Source organism: Heptranchias perlo, chromosome 20 (assembly GCF_035084215.1).
Source record: "Heptranchias perlo isolate sHepPer1 chromosome 20, sHepPer1.hap1, whole genome shotgun sequence".
NCBI classification, from domain to species: Eukaryota; Metazoa; Chordata; class Chondrichthyes; order Hexanchiformes; family Hexanchidae; genus Heptranchias; species Heptranchias perlo.
In genome coordinates this window covers 12,750,039-12,764,845 of record NC_090344.1, presented here as the reverse complement: position 1 = coordinate 12,764,845, position 14,807 = coordinate 12,750,039, and the positions used below count along the sequence as shown (strand labels likewise).

General features: G+C 45.0%; 1 protein-coding gene across 1 annotated transcript in view; it reads right to left on the bottom strand.

Moving 5' to 3' along the window:
• Positions 1–1,151: 1,151 nt before the first annotated feature.
• LOC137335922 (deleted in malignant brain tumors 1 protein-like) overlaps positions 1,152–14,807 on the bottom strand; it is a 36,063-nt gene continuing 22,407 nt past the window's right edge. Inside the window, 4 exon segments of the mRNA XM_068001437.1 lie at positions 1,152–1,742; positions 2,400–2,559; positions 2,870–2,983; positions 8,385–8,492. Of these exon segments, the coding sequence (XP_067857538.1) occupies positions 1,739–1,742; positions 2,400–2,559; positions 2,870–2,983; positions 8,385–8,492 (386 nt within the window). The 3' untranslated portion in view covers positions 1,152–1,738.

Here is a 14,807-nt window from a genome sequence, read left to right as displayed (position 1 = left end):
TGTTGGTACCTCCATGGACCACGACAACTGGATCCTCCCCCTCCCACTCCAAATTTCTCTCCAGCCTTGGGGAGATGTCCTTAAGCCTGGCACCTGGTCTCTCGCTCGGGACTCTCGCTCTTGGCTGCAGAGAAAAGTATCTATCCCTCTAACAATACTGCTGCCTACGACAACCACGTTCCTTTTTACTCCCCCGACTTGAATGGCCCCCTGAACCATGGAGCCGGAGCCATTTTGCTCATCCTCCCTGCAGTCCCTGCACTCGTCCACAAGGGCTGCAAGAACCTCCTAACGATTGGACAAGTGCAGAGGCTGAGGCTCCTGCAATGCTACCTCCTGGATCCCCGTACCTGCCTCACTCACAGTCACACCCTCCTGTCCCTGACCACGTGCCAATTCTACAGTATTTAGTCCAAGGGGAGTGACTGCCTCCTGGATCAAAGTGACCAGGTAACTTTCTCCCTCCCTGATGCCTCGCAATGTCTGCAGCTCGGACTCCAGCTCCTCAACTCGGAGCCGAAGTTCCTCGAGATGCAGACACTTACCGCAGATGTAGTCGCCCTGGACAAAACTGGCCAGTAGCTCCCACATATTGGTGGTGGAAGCAGATTCAATCATGGCTTTCAAAAAAGAATTGGATAAGTACTTGAAGGGAAAAAAATCAGGGCTACGGGGAAGAAGCGGGGGAATGGGACTAACAGGATTGCTCTTACAAAGAGCCGACATAGGCTCGAGGGGACGAATGGCCTCCTTCTGTGCTGTAACGATTCTATGATTCTATCTGCACAGTCAGTAATAATAGTCAGAGCAGGATCAGCTCTAATTCAAAACTGTTCAATAAACAATGGGGGTCCCTGTACTGTGGGTAAATGCAGCATCACTACAGTCAGTGATAAGAGTCAGAGTAGGGTCAGCAACAATAAAAAACTGGGTGATAAACAATGGGGGTTCATGTACAGTGGGGAATGCAGCATCACTACAGTCAGTGATAATAGAGGCGACATGAGGATTTTTTTTTACGCAGAGAGTTGTTATGCTCTGGAAAGCAGTGCCTGAAAGGATGGTAGAAACAATCAATGGTAACTTAATAGCGATAAAGGCACAAATTCCAACTAAAATATGTAATAAATGTATTTTTTTATTGTTGAACGCTGTTTACGCTGTACATCACCACATTACACTATGTGACTGCAGCAGTCTCTGTACATCGAGTATAAGATGGGAAAATTTCTGTTGTTTCAGCTTTTGTGTTGGTGGAGGGACCAGTTACAATAAATGGATATAAAACAGACAGACGATTCTTTGGACCCCCTGCGGTTTCTAAACCTCCTTTAATGATGAGATATGAAAATGTGAGGCGATCAGAAAATGAAGTTCCTCTAAACCTAGTGTTAGGAAACACAGGTCTTCTATTACAGAGTTGGTTCATGCATGTGAATCAGCGTATATACAGAATTAACACAGACTGGAAATTATCGGAAATACATTGTTCCGTTTTACATTTGTTAATTACACAGAACACAGACACTTTCAGACAGAGTATGGAGAAAAGCCACATCTTGTAATTTCAACACAAAGTAATATGGTGATCGATTCAGATACAGTGATGTTTATATATTAAAGAACAGCACATTCAGCATGTTCACACTTTAGGACATTTTCTCAGATTTAACACAGAAAATTCCCGCCAGTCTCTGATACGTCTCGGGACATCACATCCTGCATTTTATGTTGACATTTACCTGGAAGGAAAACAAAGACCGTGAGAGAGAGAGAGGGAGAGAGAGAGAGGGAGAGAGAGAGAGCGGTGAAAACAATTCCCCACAACATACCATAGATTCAAATATAGGAACTTTTAATTTAATAATAACGATAGAGCATGTTCTCTTTTGTAGTTTTAGAATCATAAACTGTAGGGAACACACTCCCCACAATCAGATAATATAATTAAATACAGCCAGTATTAAAGGGGCCTTTTATTTAAATAGTAAATACACAGCATGTTCTCCCTGATACTTTCAGTATCACAAACCGCAGAACACACTCTCCATTATAACACAATAGATATCACCCGGGACTGGACACTTCCCAGCACTGGGATATCAAGGATAGAAACAACTACAGCCCTTGGTTAATATGTGTAATAATCAATATCACCCGGGACTAACTATTCCCCCAGGACTGGGATATCAGGGAGAGAAACAACTGCAGCCCTTGGTTAATATGTGTAATAATCAATATCACCCGGGACTGAATATTCCCCCAGGACTGGGATATTAGAGATAGAAGCAACTGAAGCCCTTGGTTAATATGTGTAATAATCAATATCACCCGGGACTGGACACTCCACGAACATTGGGACACAAACAATTGAACAGATAATAAAACGCTGCTCTTACCGATTTGATGTAGAATTGTGAATATTTTGAGCCACAATCTCACTGCCCATCGGTGGCCAAATGTCCGGAGTTGTGCCCGAGTCATGGATTACATCGTCATTGTTACCGTGAGTGGAAGCAACAGGGAAACCGGGCTCAGTGCGGGTCTGAGAGCTGTATACTTTGGGGTGAGACAGATTATGGATTAATGATGGGATTGAAACCGGGCTCAGTGCGGGTCTGAGAGCTGTATACTGTGGGGTGAGACAGATTATGGATTAATGATGGGATTGAAACCGGGCTCAGTGCGGGTCCGAGAGCTGTATACTGTGGGGAGAGAGAGATTATGGGTTAATGTTACGATCGAAACAGGAATGTATATCTATATATTATGTGTGTGTCACCGACGATTGAAATGGAATTTAAAAAAACGCCAGTACATTCCTACACAGAGAGTTGGTGCATTCGGGAATATCAGAGACTGAACTCACCGAGAATGGAGAGATCACCGCCGAGATCATCAGGGTCACTTTCCAGCGGGAACTGACCTTCCTGAGAGTCAAAGTCGCCAGGCTCAACATCGTCATAATCGCCCGGAACCGAACCTGGGAGGAAATAATGATTCTCACTGAATCAAAATGCTAGAACTAGGAACTTCGAATTATATTATTATCAGGCAATCTCCCTGGGACTTGCAGGGCGGGAAAGTGGAGCGATTGTATTTTTCAGGTGAATTGGGGTTGGAGGGCGGGTAATTATTGCATTATGTTGTGCAGAGGTAGTTTAGTCTCCTTTTAAAACTCACACATCCTCTCCTGATATTTTGAATGTACATTATTAAGTCCTGTGTCCAAATTTAGAACAGAAGCTTCCCGTGTCCACCTGTCAGGCTGGAATTGCTTCTCCCGTCCAGTGAATGAACTACAGAGCCGTCACTGGTGGGAGTCACAAAAGAAATTTGACAGTCCTTACATTCAGATATAACTTTTAAAATCTGCGATTAGAATTAGATTCAATGCTCTTATAGCCAGAATGTTAATGGATTGAGAGTCATTATCTGTTTATAATATCGACTGTTATAAATCTGATCGAATATTGATATAATTGAGCCTGTTCATTCAACGTGTCTGGAAAAACACTCGCTCGAGAAACGTGCTGAGAAAACACCCTGTTATAATTTTCACAACTCAATTGAAGTTTCTATTATTATTATTTTAAACCTGCTGAATTGCTGAATTCATTTTTCACAGATCTTGAAGATGCAATTATTTTCGTGAATTATATTAAGTCCAGTTTGGAACCGCATTCCCAGAAAAATAAATATGACAGATCGTTTTTCTCCATCCCAGTAATATCAGAGTGACGGATCCACTTCCCCATTCCAGTAATATCAGAGTGACGGATCCACTTCCCCCACACTCCCAGTAAAATCAGAGTGACGGATCCACTTCCCCCACAGTCCCAGTAATATCAGAGTGACGAATCCACTTCCCCCACACTCCCAGTAATATCAGAGTGACGGATCCACTTCCTCCACACTCCCAGTAATATCAGAGTGACGGATCCACTTCTCCCACACTCCCAGTAATATCAGAGTGATGGATCCACTTCCCTCACATTCCCAGTAATATCAGAGTGACGGATCCACTTCCCCCACACTCCCAGTAATATCAGAGTGACGGATTCACTTCCCCCAACTCCCAGTAATATCATAGTGACGGATCCATTTCCCCTCACTCCCAACAAAATCAGAGTGACGGATCCACTTCCCCCACACTCCCAGTAATATCAGAGTGACGGATCCACTTCCCCCACACCCCCAGGAATATCACAGTGACCGATCCACTTCCCCACACTCCCAGTAATATCAGAGTGAAGGATCCACTTCCCCCATACTTCCAGGAATATCACAGTGACCGATCCACTTCCCCACACTCCCAGTAATATCAGAGTGAAGGATCCACTTCCCCCACACTCCCAGTAATATCAGAGTGACGGATCCACTTCCCTCACACTCCCAGTAATATCAGAGTGATGGATCCACTTCCCTCACATTCCCACTTATATCAGAGTGACGGATCCACTTCCCCCACACCCCCAGTAATATCAGAGTGACGGATCCACTTCTCCCACATTCCCAGTAATATCAGAGTGACGGATCCACTTCCCCCACACTCCCAGTAATATCAGAGTGACGGATCCACTTCCCCCACACTCCCAGTAATATCAGAGTGACGGATCCACTTCCCCCACACTCCCAGTAATATCAGAGTGACGGATCTACTTCTCCCACAGTCCCAGCCCTTTCGTTTCACTGAGCGCAGACTGACCTGTACTCGAGTTATTTTTTGCTGTGACCTTTGGTCATTGATTTCTGGACCGAGTTGGGATCAATTCGCATTAACATAACGTAACCTCAACACGCAGAGTGCACAGACGTTAATGAGACAAAAGCATCTGTGATTTAAACCATGGACATAGAAGGGTCCTCTGATATCCCACTGAATCACCCACCCAACCTGTAGACACATTTCACATCCTATCGAGCCGTGTGAGGAAACACATTGAATTGGATTTTTCATTCCATGATGCTACTGGTAACAAAAGGGATAAATTTGCTTGACATCCAAAGTATTTCTGCAATCTTTTGTAACTAAAAATCCTCTCCAGGACCCCGGGTCCTTGGCAGTGTCATTGTACTGTGATTAATCTCTGATATCTTCAATTGTTGGTTTTAGACAGTAGAGAGCGCGAAGACAACAAAGAGATCATGGGAAGTGAAAATGTACCCTCCCTGATCACTGGAGGAGATCCCTTCAGGATCTTCTGATCCCGGATCATTGTCACGCAAACTGCCACTCGTGTAATATTCAATATTATTGAGGGAGTCAATGGAAATGGAAACTGTGAAACACAAAACATTGGTGGTTATTGGAGAGATTAATTTGGAAATAGGAGCAGATAATATAAAACCTTCATCGTCACTGTGTCAAGTTCCTGGAATTTGGTTCAAGACGAAGGCCGATCACCACCTTCTCAGGATAACTAGAGATGGACAATAAATGGGCCCAGAACATTTATTGTCCATTTCTAGTTGGACAATAGTTGGGGGATACTTAAAAAAGAAATTAGGAGATCAAGGAGGGGCCATGAAATAACACTGGCGAGCAAAATAAAGTAAAATCCTAAGATGTTTTATCAGTATATTAAGGGTCAGAGGATGACTAGGGAAAAAATAGGGTCCATTAGGGACAAAAATGGCAATCTGTGTGTGGAGCCGGCACATGTAGGAGGGGTTCTGAATGAATTTGTTGCATCTGTTTCACTATGGAGAAGGACGATGTAGACATAGAAATACGGCAGGGGGACTGTGATAAACTCGAACATATTAACATCGAGCGGGAGGAGGTATTGGCGGTTTTAGCAGGCCTAAAAATGGATAAATCCCCAGGCCCGGACGAAATGTATCCCAGGCTACTGTGTGAGGCAAAGGAGGAGATTGTGGGGGCTCTAACACATATATTCAGAACCTCTCTGACCACAGGGGATGTGCCAGAGGACTGGAGAACCGCTAATGTAGTACCATTATTCAAGAAGGGGAGTAGGGAAAAACCGGGCAACTACAGGCCAATGAGCCTAACATCAGTGGTAGGAAAATTATTGGAAAAAATTCTGAAGGACAAAATTAGTCTCCACTTGGAGAAGCAAGGATTAATCAGGGATAGTCAACATGGCTTTGTCAAGGGAAGATCATGTCTGACTAATTTGATTGAATTTTTTGAGGGGGTGACTAGGCGTGTGGATGAGGGTAACGCAGTGGATGTGGTACACATGGATTTCAGTAAGGCCTTCGATAAAGTCCTCCACAGGAGACTGGTCAAGAAGGTACGAGCCCATGGAATCCAGGGTGCCTTGGCACTTTGGATACAAAACTGGCTTAGTGGCAGAAGGCAGAGGGTGATGGTCGAAGGTTGTTTTTGTGACTGGAAGCCTGTGGCCAGTGGGGTACCACAGGGATCGGTGCTGGGTCCCTTGCTGTTTGTGGTCTACATTAATGACTTGGATATGAATGTAAAAGGTCTGATCAGTAAGTTCGCTGATGATACAAAAATTGCTCGGGTGGTAAATAGCGAGGAGGATAGCCTCAGTCTGCAGGACGATATAGATGGGTTGGTCAGATGGGCGGAACAGTGGCAAATGGAATTTAACCCGGAAAAGTGCGAGGTGATGCACTTTGGAGGGACTAACAAGGCAAGGGAATACACAATGAATGGGAGGACCCTAGGCAAGACAGAGGGTCAGAGGGATCTTGGTGTGCAAGTTCACAGATCCCTGAAGGCGGCGGAACAGGTAGATAAGGTGGTAAAGGAGGCATATGGGATACTTGCCTTTATTAGCCGAGGCATAGAATATAAGAACAAGGAGGTTATGATGGAGCTGTATAAAACACTGGTTAGGCCACAGCTGGAGTACTGTGTGCAGTTCTGGTCGCCACACTACAGGAAGGATGTGATCGCTTTGGAGAGGGTGCACAGGAGATTCACCAAGATGTTACCAGGACTGGAGCGCTTCAGCTATGAAGAGAGACTGGGAAGATTGGGTTTGTTTTCCTTGGAGAAGAGGAGGCTGAGGGGGGACATGATTGAGGTGTACAAAATTATGAGGGGCACAGATAGGATGGATACTAAGGAGCTTTTTCCCTTCGTTGAGGGTTCTATAACAAGGGGACATAGATTCAAGGTAAAAGGCGGGAGGTTTAGAGGGGATTTGAGAAAGAACTTTTTCACCCAGAGGGTGGTTGGAGTCTGGAACTCACTGCCTGAAAGGGTTGTGGAGGCAGGAACCCTCACAACATTCATGAAGCATTTGGATGAGCACTTGAAATGCCATAGCATACAAGGCTACGGACCAAATGCTGGAATATGGGATTAGAGTAGACCGGGCTTGATGGCCGGCGCGGACACGATGGGCCGAAGGGCCTCTATCCGTGCTGTATAACTCTATGACTCTATGACTCTATAACACCTTCACCAGATGGACTGCAGTGATTCAAACAGATGGGCCACCATCGCTATCTGAGTATAACTAGGGATGGGCAATAAATAGGCCCAGAACACCTTCACCAAATGGACTGCAGTGATTCAAACAGATGGCCCACCAACACCTTCTCAGGATAACTAGAGCTGGTCAATAAATGGGCCCAGAATACCTTCACCACACGGACTGCAGTGATTCAAACAGTTGGCCCACCATCGCCATCCGAGGATAACTAGGGATGGGCAATAAATGGGCCCAGAACGCCTTCACTACATGGACTGCAGTGATTCAAACAGTTGGCCCACCATCGCCATCCGAGGATAACTAGAGATGGGCAATAAATGGGCCCAGAACACCTTCACTACATGGACTGCAGTGATTCAAACAGTTGGCCCACCATCGCCATCCGAGGATAACTGGAGATGGAAAATAAATGGGCCCAGAACACCTTCACTACATGGACTGCAGTGATTCAAACAGTTGGCCCACCATCGCCATCCGAGGATAACTGGAGATGGAAAATAAATGGGCCCAGAACACCTTGACCACACGGACTGCAGTGATTCAAACAGATGGTCCACCATTGCCATCTCCGGATACCTCGGGATGGACAATGAATGATGTCCCTACCAGTTATACCCACATTCTTATAATGAATAAGAAACAAACTGGGCAGCCCGTTAATACCGAATCTGTTGCACCGAACAGAGCAGACACAATAATACAAAGTACAGCCCCTTCGTAAAGAAGCTCTCAGATATCAGAACAATGGGAATCTTCCCAAAGACAATACTGGGATCACTGTACACACGGACACAGAGACACTCTCACTGTGAAAGGAATACGTCACAAGGGGACAGTGAACAGACTGTTGATCGTGTCCAGTCAGTACAGTTATCATTAAAATTGTTATTTAAGGAAAGCGGAGCCTATCCAGTAAAGATTCAATATCAAACGAAACGAGCAGACCTGATCCACGGAGTTGAGCGGAAACCTCGCCGGTTGGAATATTCTCAATCTCTTCATAAATTACTTGGTAGAAACCAGCAGGTGAACCCCTGCCGCGAATGACAGCACCTGTTGGAGGGAGGGCGGGGAGATTAACATTTTGTTTCACTCCACGCATATTTAACACTGATTAGTGTTCGAATAAATCCAAATCATAGAGAAGCTGGTAGTCAAAAAACAAAGTCAGGTAGTGTGGACAGGGAAGGAGTTTCTGTGTGTGAGTGTGCGTGTGAGTGTGTGTGAGTCCATGAATGTTTATATGTGTGTGTGAGTATGAACAAGTGTGCATGTGTATGAATGTGTGTGTATATATGTGTGTGTGAGTATTAACAAGTGTGCATGTGTATGAATGTGTGTGCATATATGTGTGTCTGTGGGTGTATGAATGAATGTGTGGGTATGTGTGCGCATAGACGAGTGGCAACTGTGCCTTCAGCTGCCTAGGACCGAAGCTCTGGAATTCCCTCCAGAAACCTCTCCGCCTCTCTCCCTCTCTCTCCTCCTTTAAGACGCTGCTTAAAACCTACCCCTTTGACCAAGCATTTGGTCCCCAATCTTAATATCTCCTTATGTCGCTCGGTATCACATTTTGGCTCATTACGATCCTGTGAATCGCCTTGGGACGTTTTACTGCGTTAAAGGTGATATTTAAATGCAAATTGATTTTATTATGCGAGTGGTGTATGAACGTGTGTGTGTGCATAGTGTGTGCGTGTATGTGTGTTTGTATATCTATGTGGCTGTGTCTGTAAATGTATACCTTTAAGTATATGTGTTTATTTGTATGTGTTTGTGTGGATGTATGTGTGTATGTATACGTTCGTGTGTGTCTGTGTTCGTGTGTCGATTTGTGCATATGTTTTTGTGTGTGTATGTCCGTGGAATGTGTGTGTCTATACGTGTGCGTGTGTCTGTGTTGACTCATGTTCACCTCCGGTAAACTGGGGCCAAATGTATTCAACTCGGAAAAGGCAAAATGAGGGGGTAGTTTGAGCAATAAGTTCCAACTGATCCCTCAGTTATGGGGCCGCACGGAGAATTCAGCTGAAAAGAAGCTGGACAAAGTTAACTGATCTCTGTGGACAGTATCAGAATGGAAGACCGACTGAGGAGGTCACGGTGTGGACAGTATCAGAATGGAGGGCCGATTGAGGAGGTCACGGTGCGGACAGTATCAGAATGGAAGACCGACTGAGGAGGTCACGGTGCGGACAGTATCAGAATGGAAGACCGACTGAGGAGGTCACGGTGCGGACAGTATCAAAATGGAGACTGAGGAGGTCACGGTGCGGACAGTATCAGAATGGAGGTCCGACTGGGGAGATCACGGTGTGGACAGTATCAGAATGGAGGACCGACTGAGGAGGTCACGGTGCGGACAGTATCAACATGGAGGACCGACTGAGGAGGTCATGGTGCGGACAGTATCAGAATGGAGGACCGACTGAGGAGGTCACGGTGCGGACAGTATCAACATGGAGGACCGACTGTGGAGATCACGGTGCGGACAGTATCAGAATGGAGGACCGACTGAGGAGGTCACGGTGCGGACAGTATCAACATGGAGGACCGACTGAGGAGGTCATGGTGCGGACAGTATCAAAATGGAGGACCGACTGAGGAGGTCACGGTGCGGACAGTATCAGAATGGAGGACCGACTGTGGTGGTCACGGTGCGGATAGTATCACTATAGTGGATCGACTGAGGAGTTCATGGTTCCTTGGCCTATCCCGTCAGTATGAGAAGTGACTTGCTGTGTAGGACTATGGTGGGTGGGTGAGATGTGAGTGGAATAGTTGTGCTGGGATGTAGAATAATCACTGGCGAAAGCAAAAAGTCTTATAAAAGTGTCACCTCTCAAAATGACGACAGAAGCTGGTGAAAGATTTCGAGATTGGATATCCGGACCCAGAAACTGAAGGGATGGAACGGATACCCAATCGATAAGGGAAGAATAACAGACAAATAAATAACTGAAAGCACAGCCCAAAACAGTTCAATTAAATGTCCTGTCCCATTGTTGCAGCAATGATTTGGAGGAGGGGACCGAGTGCAACATATCAAAATTTGCAGATGATACAAAGATGGGAGGGTAAGTAGAGAGTGAGGAGGACATAAAAAACCTGCAAGGGGATATAGACAGGCTGGGTGAGTGGGCGGAGATTTGGCAGATGCAATATAATATTGGAAAATGTGAGGTTATGCACTTTGGCAGGAAAAATCAGAGAGCAAGTTATTTTCTTAATGGCGAGAGACTGGAAAGTAGTGCAGTACAAAGGGATCTGGGGGTCCTAGTGCAAGAAAATCAAAAAGTTGGTATGCAGGTGCAGCAGGTGATCAAGAAAGCCAACGGAATGTTGGCTTTTATTGCTCGGGGGATAGAATATAAAAACAAGGAGGTATTGCTGCAGTTATATAAGGTATTGGTGAGACCGCACCTGGAATACTGCATACAGTTTTGGTCTCCATACTTAAGAAAAGACATACTTGCTCTCGAGGCAGTACAAAGAAGGTTCACTCGGTTAATCCCGGGGATGAGGGGGCGGACATATGAGGAGAGGTTGAGTAGATTGGGACTCTACTCATTGGAGTTCAGAAGAATGAGAGGCGATCTTATTGAAACATATAAGATTGTGAAGGGTCTTGATCGGGTGGATGCAGTAAGGATGTTCCCAAAGATGGGTGAAACTAGAACTAGGGGGCATAATCTTAGAATAAGGGGCTGCTCTTTCAAAACTGAGATGAGGAGAAACTTCTTCACTCAGAGGGTGGTAGGTCTGTGGAATTTGCTGCCCCAGGAAGCTGTGGAAGCTACATCATTAGATAAATTTAAAACAGAAATAGACAGTTTCCTAGAAGTAAAGGGAATTAGGGGTTATGGGGAGCGGGCAGGAAATTGGACATGAAGCTGAGTTCGGATCGGTCAATGCCCTGTGGGTGGCGGAGAGGGCCCAGGGGCTATGTGGCCGGGTCCTGCTCCGACTTCTTGTGTTCTTTAGATTTGTGGTTGGGATCAGATCAGCCATGATCTTATTGAATGGCGGAGCAGGCTCGAGGGGCCGATTGGCCTACTCCTGCTCCAATTTCTTATGTTCTTATGTTCTAAGTAAAATCTTCTGGAAGCTTATATACCAGCTGAGATCCTGGGACGGTGAATGTGGACACATTAAGGGAAGGTCGTGCCTGACTAACCTGATTGAATTTTTTGAGGAGGTAACAAGGAGGGTCGATGAGGTTAACGCGTTTGATGTAGTCCAATTGGATTTTAGCAAGGCTTTTGACAAGGTCCCACATGGCTGACTGGACTAAAAAGTAAAAGTCCATGGGATCCTGATTCAATTTTTTGAAGAGGTGACTAAAGTAGTGGACAGGGGAATGTCAATGGATGTTATTTATATGGACTTCCAGAAGGCATTTGATAAGGTTCCACATAAGAGACTGTTAGCTAAGATAGAAGCCCATGGAATCGAGGGAAAAGTACGGACTTGGTTAGGCAGTTGGCTGAGCGAAAGGCGACAGAGAGTAGGGATAATGGGAAGTACTCACATTGGCAGGATGTGACTCGTGGAGTCCCGCAGAGATCTGTCTTAGAGCCTCAATAATTCACAATATTCATTAACGACTTAGATAAAGGCATAGAAAGTCTCATATCTAAGTTTGCCGATGACACAAAGATTGGTGGCATTGTAAGCAGTGTAGATGAAAACATAAAATTACAAAGCGATATTGATAGATTAGGTGAATGGGCAAAACTGTGGCAAATGGAATTCAATGTTGACAAATGTGAGGTCATCCACTTTGGATCAAAAAAGGATAGAACAGGGTACTTTCGAAATGGTAAAAAGTTAAAAACAGTGGATGTCCAAAGGGAATTAGGGGTTCAGGTACACAGATCATTGAAGTGTCATGAACAGGTGCAGAAAATAATCAAGAAGGCTAATGGAATGCTGGCCTTTATATCTAGAGGACTAGAGTACAAGGGGGCAGAAGTTATGCTGCAGCTATACAAAAGCCTGGTTACACCGCACCTGGAGAAATGTGAGCAGTTCTGGGGCACCGCACCTTCGGAAGGACATATTGGCTTTGGAGGGAGTAGGTTTACTAGAATGATACCCGGACTTCAAGGGTTCATAGAATCATAGAAGTTACAACATGGAAACAGGCCCTTCGGCCCAACATGTCCATGTCGTCCAGTTTATACCACTAAGCTAGTCCGAATTGCCTGCACTTGGCCCATATCCCTCTATACCCATCTTACCCATGTAACTGTCCAAATGCTTTTTAAAAGACAAAATTGTACCCGCCTCTACTACTGCCTCTGGCAGCTCGTTCCAGACACTCACCACCCTTTGAGTGAAAAAATTGCCCCTCTGGACCCTTTTGTATCTCTCCCCTCTCACCTTAAATCTATGCCCCCTCGTTATAGACTCCCCTACCTTTGGGAAAAGATTTTGACTATCTACCTTATCTATGCCCCTCATTATTTTATAGACTTCTATAAGATCACCCTTTCACCTCCTACTGTCCAGGGAAAAAAGTCCCAGTCTATCTAACCTCTCCCTATAAGTCAAACCATCAAGTCCCGGTAGCATCCTAGTAAATCTTTTCTGCACTCTTTCTAGTTTAATAATATCCTTTCTATAATAGGGTGACCAGAACTGTACACAGTATTCCAAGTGTGGCCTTACTAATGTCCTGTACAACTTCAACAAGACATCCCAACTCCTGTATTAAATGTTTTGACCAATGAAACCAAGCATGCCGAATGCCTTCTTCACCACCCTATCCACCTATGACTCCACTTTCAAGGAGCTATGAACCTGTACTCCTAGATCTCTTTGTTCTATAACTCTCCAAAACGCCCTACCATTAACGGAGTAGGTCCTGGCCCGATTCGATCTACCAAAATGCATTACCTCACATTTATCTAAATTAAACTCCATCTGCCATTCATCGGCCCACTGGCCCAATTTATCAAGGTCGCGTTGCAATCCTCGATAACCTTCTTCACTGTCCGAGTTACGAGGAGAGATTACACAAATTGGGGTTGTATTCTCTGGAGTTTCGAAGGTTAAGGGGTTATCTGATCGAAGTTTATAAGATATTAAGGGGAACGGATAGGGTGGATGGAGAGAAACTATTTCCGCTGGTTGGGGATTTTAGGAGTAGGCGGCACTGTCTAAAAATTAGAGCCAGACCTTTCAGGAGCGAGATTAGAAAACATTTCTACACACAAAGGGTGGTAGAAGTTTGGAACTCTCTTCCGCAAACCGCAATTGATACCAGCTCAATTGTTAAATTTAAATGTGAGATAGATAGCTTTTTGGCAACCAAAGGTATTAAGGGATCTGGGCCAAAGGCAGGTATATGGATTTAGATCACAGATCAGCCATGATCTTATCAAATGGCAGAGCAGGCACGTGGGGCTGAATGGCCTACTCCTGTTCCCATGTTCATATGTTCCTTTGTTTCCTATGATCCAAGGGAAAGTGGCAACTGGATCCAAAATTGGCTCAGTGGCAGGAATCATAGGGTAATGGTCGACGTGTATTTTTGTGACAATTGTTTCCAATGGTGTTCCATACGATTCAGTACTAGGTCCATTGCTTTTTGTGGTATACATTATTGATTCAGACTTAAATGTAGGTGACAAGATTGAGAAGCTTGCAGATGATATAAAAATTGGCCGTGAGGTTGATAGTGAGCAGGAAAGCTGTAGACTGTCGGAAGATATCAATGGACTGGTCAGGTGGGCAGGAAAGTGGCAAATAGAATTAAATCTGGAGAAGTGTGAGGTAATGTCCTTGGGAAGGGCAAACAAGGCAAGGGAATACACAATAAATGGGAGGATACTGAGAGGTGTAGAGGAAGGGAGGGACCTTGCAGTGCATGTCCACAGATCCCTGAAGATAGCATGACAGGTGGACAAGGTGGTTAAGAAGGCATACGCGATACTTCCCTTTATTAGCCAAGGGATATAATGTAAGAGCAGGCAGGTTATGCTAGAACAGTATAAAACACTAGTTCGGCCACAGCTTGAGGACTGCGTACAATTCTGGTCACCACATTACAGGAAAGATGTGATTTCACGAGAAAGGGTACAGAGGAGATTTACGAGGATGTGGTCAGTCCTGGAGAATTTTAGATATGTGGAAAGATTGGATAGGCTGCGGTTGTTTGTTTTTTGGAACAGAGGAGGTTGAGGGGTGATTTACTTGAAGTGTATGAAATTATGAGGGGCCCAGATAGATTGGACAGAAAGGACCTATTTCCCTTAGCAGAGAGGTCAGTAACCAGGTGGCATAGATTTAACACAATTGGTAGAAGGATTAGTAGAAGAAAGATATTTTTCACCCAGAAGGTGGTGGGGGTCTGTAACTCAC